Here is a 6,000-nt window from a genome sequence, read left to right on the forward strand (position 1 = left end):
CATTCATTTGTTGTGAAAATGGCTATTATAAATGGAAACGTGTAACGGTGGTAGTACATTTCATAAAAGTTGTATTGACCCCCCTTATTGATAACTACCTCTGACTTAATACTATTATTATTACTAAGACACAAATGTGAAAATGTTTTTGGATGGATGAACTATTACTTAAGGTGTGGATACAGTCTTCTGATTTCATTTAAGCACCACTGGTGGATTGTGTTGAAGATTTATAGCTGCGATAGAGATCTAAGATAATATCTAACTCCTCCTCTCCACTATGGAGTCTCTTCACTTCCCTGTTGGTGACTCTTCCTCTCCACCATGGAGTCTCTTCACTTCTCTGTCGGTGACTCTTCATGTCTATGTGGCTGACGGTGCAGTTGTGGCTGTCGGTGACTCTTCATGTCCATATGGTTGTCGGTGAAGATGTAACTGTTGGTGTCTTTTCTTCTTCCTTTGTGGTCTCTTCACTTGCAATTCCGATTCTTTATATTCATTGCTCTTCTTCTTGGACAGATGGATAGATATATATTGATGGTTTCTCTCGTTTGTCTGTAGCAAGTTGAGAATATTGTGTATGTAGTCTGTCAGATCAGATATATTATATGTTTTATGTGTTCTGAATTTTCAAACTTATGAAAGTTTATAGAATGTATAAGAGATGTATCATTTGACTTCATTGTCAAGATTGATTTGTGGAGAATCAAACTTATCTTATTGAGATTGATAGTAATCTGAAACCATCAACAATTGTATTCATTTCCAGAGATATAATAAGGTTCATTTTTGAGTGGGCTAGGTTTTTCACCCTCAAGTGGAGGGTTTTCCTAGGATAAATTATGTGTATTTTGTTTCAGATTTATGTGTTGCTAAAACATTAACATGGTAGCAAAGCCAGGTTCCTTCTATAGAGCCTAACCGCTTGAAGGTAGATCATGTTCTTCAAAGGGAGTCTGACATATTGTCAGAAGTTACCTTGGACGAAGAGGTAAGACGATTGATTTCAGCTTCAAAGGAAGCTGGCATTTCAGCTTCATAGGGTCAGAGGGAGCTTGGCATTTCAGCTTCAGAGGGAGCTTGGCATTTCAGTTTCAAAGGGAGCCACGCCATCATGAAAATTTGGCTAATGCATTTTTCTCTGTGATGGAGAAATTTGAGGTGAAAACCCTTGCTAATGAGTTCTTCTTTGTGAGGGAGAAGTTCGAGGTGAAATCCCTTGCTAATGAGTTCTTCTCTATGAGGGAGAAGTTTGAGGTGAAATCCCTTGTTAATGAGTTCTTCTATGCGAGAGAAGTTCAAGGTGAAATCCCTTGTTAATGAGTTCTTCTTTGCGAGAGAAGTTCGAGGTGAAATCCCTTGGTTAACGAGTTCTTCTCTGAGAGAGAAGTTCGAGGTGAAATCCCTTGTTCCACCCTCTAGGAGTAGCTATGGTGGATCCACCCTCTGGGAGTAGCCATGGTGGAAGTTGTAATGAACCTTTGCTATACCTGCCTCACCTTCCTGATAATTAGGGCCTGATCTATCCACCGAAGGTTGGATTTAGAGCCACAAAAGGAAATTACGGTTTCCTACAACATTTAGATATTTTATTTTATATGTCAGCAGTAATATTAGATCAGTGGCATAATTATTGCAGCACAAAATACATACACGACCCATTCTAGATTTTGAGGATTTTCCAGGTTGGCTGGGCTACCCATCCAGACCCATCTCGTCTCTTAGGGCTAATAGGGCCACCTGAGGATGGGCCCAGCATACCCCTGGCTTGCACTCATTATCTTGAATGTACTAACAAACAGAGGATATCAGGAAGATAACAAATGCATACAGAAAACATAGATTCATGACTATATTACTTAGTTAACATTTATCCATTATATATAAATTTGTGGGGATTAATTCATTATATTTGTGCCTAGTTGCAGAAACATGACTATCATTAATTAGTATTCCTTTTCTTTACTTATTAGTTGCGTCTGAGAATGAATGAATTATTTTTATTCTTCTATTTGTCACTAAAGTGTATTTTAATGCAGCATAGTAAACCTGATATTGCAGGCTACCTATCTAGCGTGAAGATTAAGTTCATTTTACCCTTTTGTACATTACATATGTGCTTAGTTCATTTGGTAAGACATTTTTAGGCATGGAACCGATTTAGCAATTAATCTGGGTCACCAGTTAAATTATATTAATTACTGTTATATGAGGAATGAAAGCAGATTTAATACAACTTGCACAAAGACATACTTCAACATTTCAACATTTAAGTGGATTGGCCTGGGGACGTACCAGCCTGCTGGTGATGGGAAGGAATGCTTACTAGGCACTGGTTATTCATCGTTGGGAAGAACCAGCGACTAGCCCTTTTACATCGTCTGCTAACTGATGTGTTCCGAGGGCAGTCCTCATGGTTGTCTAGGCATCATAAAAATGAAAACAAATAAATATTATTACCGAGTAACGAAGTTACCTGTTGGACCCTTCTCTCCTTGTCACCTCCTCTCCCGTGTTTCCTTGGGGTGCGGGTTTATACCTCTTTGAAACCATGCAATTCCCCTTGAAACATGGCGTCTATTCCAGAGGTGGCTTGAGAATGGACGCGTCCTTTCATTACTCCCGCTAGTTAAGATAAAATGTATTTTAAGTGGTAAAAATAATTTATGTATTGAAAATATATATATTTATGTACATGTATTGTTTAATGTTTCTAATCATTGCCTGCTATCTACACGGGAATATCACAGAAGTCGTGTGTGTGACTTCGTGACTTTATTTTCTGTTTTTCTGATTCACCCTCTAGGAGTAGCTATGGTGAATATTGTTATGCTGAGATAACATTTTTATTTGAGAAAATTTGTGATGAGATATTTTGTTGACATTCTTTTGGTTGCAGCTATGTGTACTTGCCATGTGATGACATTTTGAAGATCTCTCTCTTGCTAAGAGGGAGTGTTGAAGATTTATAGCTGCGATAGAGATCTAAGATAATATCTAACTCCTCCTCTCCACCATGGAGTCTCTTCACTTCTCTGTCGGTGACTCTTCCTCTCCACCATGGAGTCTCTTCACTTCTCTGTAGGTGACTCTTCATGTCTATGTGGCTGACGGTGTAGTTGTGGCTGTCAGTGACTCTTCATGTCCATATGGCTGTTGGTGAAGATGTAACTGTTGGTGTCTTTTCTTCTTCCTTTGTGGTGTCTCTTCACTTGCAATTCTGATTCTTTATATTCATTGCTCTTCTTCTTGGACAGATGGATAGATATATATTGCTGGCTTCTCTCGTTTGTCTGTAGCAAGTTGAGAATATTGTGTATGTAGTCTGTCAGATCAGATATATTATATGTTTTCTGTGTTCTGTATTTTCAGACTTATGAAGGTTTATAGAATGTATAAGAGATGTATCATTTGACTTCATTGTCAAGATTGATTTGTGGAGAATCAAACTTATCTCATTGAGATTGATAGTAATCTGAAACTATCAACAGTTGTATTCATTTCCAGAGATATAATAAAGTTCATTTTTGAGTGGGCTGGGTTTTTCCCCCTCAAGTGGAGGGTTTTCCCAGGATAAATTCTGTGTATTTTGTTTCAGATTTCTGTGTTGCTAAAACATTAACAGATTGGATCTCAGATATTTGTGACAAACTATAGCATGTCATCCTTACGAAACTTCATAGCTTGTGTTCATTGTTAAACAATGAGGAATAGTGTTTGTTGAGACATAGCCCATATGTTTATTTGGAATTACAGTGTAAAAAGAACTTGGGGCCACCAATGGAGCTGGGTCACGTCCTTCTTGGTTGCAAGCCCACTCTGTACCACCTTAGCAAGAGGAAAAGTTCAAATGTTATGTCTTAACCAAGCATTGGTGGTTTGCCTTTCCTTAGAAAGGGGTCTACTAAATGCATTCTACCTAATGCAACAATTTTATGAATCCTCCGAGACATTAAGAAGGTGAAATCTTCAAACTCCACAAGGTATTACTTAGAGTGGAGTCATGTTAACTCAAAATTTTGAGGCATTGATTTCCCAAGGAATTGATTGAGTGTTAGTACTTGAGCTTCTCAGGGTATTGTTTTTAGTTTACTAACATGTGTCTATTGTGTGCAGGTATGAAGGTGCGAAGAATCGTGATGGAACGAGTTAGTGTATATTTTTCAGTTGTGTGCAGGTATCCAGGTGGGGCAATCTGTAACATTAATGCCTTTGATTGGATCTGTTAGGATCCTCTTTGGGTCTGAAAGTAATTTGAGCTCAGCCGTTGACGTGTAGAGGTTGATTCAAACTTTTGCAATTGGTTCCATTGATTGGTTTTCCCCCATAGTAGTTGGTTTTTGTTTACCATTAATTGTCTAAACACCATCACACAAGCACATATTGAATGATCTTCAACTCTGAATCATCAACAACTGTTCACATGCAAATATTAAAGCACCATAAGTATAACTGTACACGATTATGACAATTTAATAACTACAATAATTGATAATCGATTTCTCATTAATCATTTGTCTTTCTGAATAATGGATGTTAACTGTTATCGAACTTCACGGATCTGTGAAATTTGAAAGTTCATACCATAAATTTCAACCATGAATACTTCCCAAATATCTTTACTTACTGTGGAGTTTACCTCTACTTTAAGCCCTGAGATGAATAAGACTGCCTCTTTTTTTTTCCAATCACATAAACATATAATTTCAAAAGAATGTTACAAAGGCAATCCTAAAAACCCTGATCTGATGTCTTGTTTGTCGGCACAACCAAGCAGCATTACTGGATCTATGAAAGCATTTGTTTCGATTCAAAATCACACCTAAGCGAAAATCAATGGACTGAAGATTAAGACTGCACTTAAATTTAAATCAGATAGATTATAACTCAGATAGATTAAAGACTAAAAATATTCGAAATAAAAATTAAGAAATTGAGATTGAATTACTAACCACGCATTTTTTAACTTGCTTCTGTAAGCTATAGAGAGTCTTGACATTCTTTTTGTTGGCATCGTAATTCTGGATACCTGCAAAACCTTGTCCATGAAGATTGTTGTTTGTTCAAATTATGTGAAGCGATTAAATACAAGTAAGCGTTAGAAGCAAACCAGAGAAAAGGAAGTACTGAGCAGCAAGAATGCCAAACAAGAATACTAATGCCGACGACACCAAGAGCAGTACAAGGGGACGTTGGTGCAATCGCTTTGCACCTTTCATATCTTCCTTTCTCTCTCTCCAATTCAACATTTGTTTACTTTGTTATTCCAGGTTTCTGTTGTTCGTGAGGGGCTTGCTTTGCCCTTATACGTACATAAATTTAATTTTCGAAGAGTCTGGGCGAAGGCCGATCCCTGACACTTCTCTGTTATTCATTTTTAACTCTTTTTCACTTCTTTTAGAGTATGGTTTAGCGTGTAATTCATGTATTTCATACATTTTAAGGATTTTGATTTATTGTTTATTTTATTTAAAAATCTAAATTTGAATGTAGTTCAATATTGTATATGCAACGTTGAAGTTTGGGATAGAGCAAGTCACATAGATTTGATGAGAGAATTTGAAGGAGACTCAAATCAAGACTCAAGAATCCTACAAAGACCTTAGGGTCCTATTTTGGGTACTATATTAGTGAATGATTTTGCTTGCAAAAAAATTGGAAAAATTGGTTTGATAGGTTTGATAAAAAAGTTTTACTATTGGGAGTTGTAAAGGTATGACATAATTTTGGAGTATTGGTCTTGTTAAAAGGGAATAAGTAATTTTACAAGTGTTACTTGATGTTTGAGAGATGAAGTTCATTCAACAATGTTAAGTTGTAGTTGAATGGGAACTTACTTAAATTGTATAATTTACAAGTTGTTTGGATAGTTCTTTTTGTTGTAAAAGATGAAAATCATGAAAAGATTGTCTTAATCCTTTTACAAATGAATATGCAAAATTTAAGAATATGTTTGTGCGTCGACTATTTTGAATGTTTAAATTTTGTAGATGATTGAAT

At 36.5% G+C, this 6,000-nt stretch overlaps 1 protein-coding gene across 2 annotated transcripts in view; it reads right to left on the bottom strand.

Annotated features, from left to right (window-relative positions):
* The window catches only part of LOC131036814 (sialyltransferase-like protein 1), a 181,815-nt gene extending 176,411 nt beyond the window's left edge, over positions 1-5,404 (bottom strand). Inside the window, exons 1-2 of one of the 2 annotated variants that reach the window (XM_057968800.2) lie at positions 5,111-5,404; positions 4,953-5,029 (exon numbers count right to left, since the gene is read on the bottom strand). In XM_057968800.2, the coding sequence (XP_057824783.1) occupies positions 4,953-5,029; positions 5,111-5,249 (216 nt within the window). In that variant the 5' untranslated portion in view covers positions 5,250-5,404. The remainder of the gene's footprint in view (positions 1-4,952; positions 5,030-5,110) is intronic. The other variant, XM_057968799.1, reaches the window with a different exon arrangement.
* Between the last annotated feature and the right edge of the window lie 596 nt (positions 5,405-6,000).

The sequence above is a fragment of the Cryptomeria japonica genome, chromosome 5, assembly GCF_030272615.1.
Source record: "Cryptomeria japonica chromosome 5, Sugi_1.0, whole genome shotgun sequence".
Classification (NCBI taxonomy): domain Eukaryota; kingdom Viridiplantae; phylum Streptophyta; class Pinopsida; order Cupressales; family Cupressaceae; genus Cryptomeria; species Cryptomeria japonica.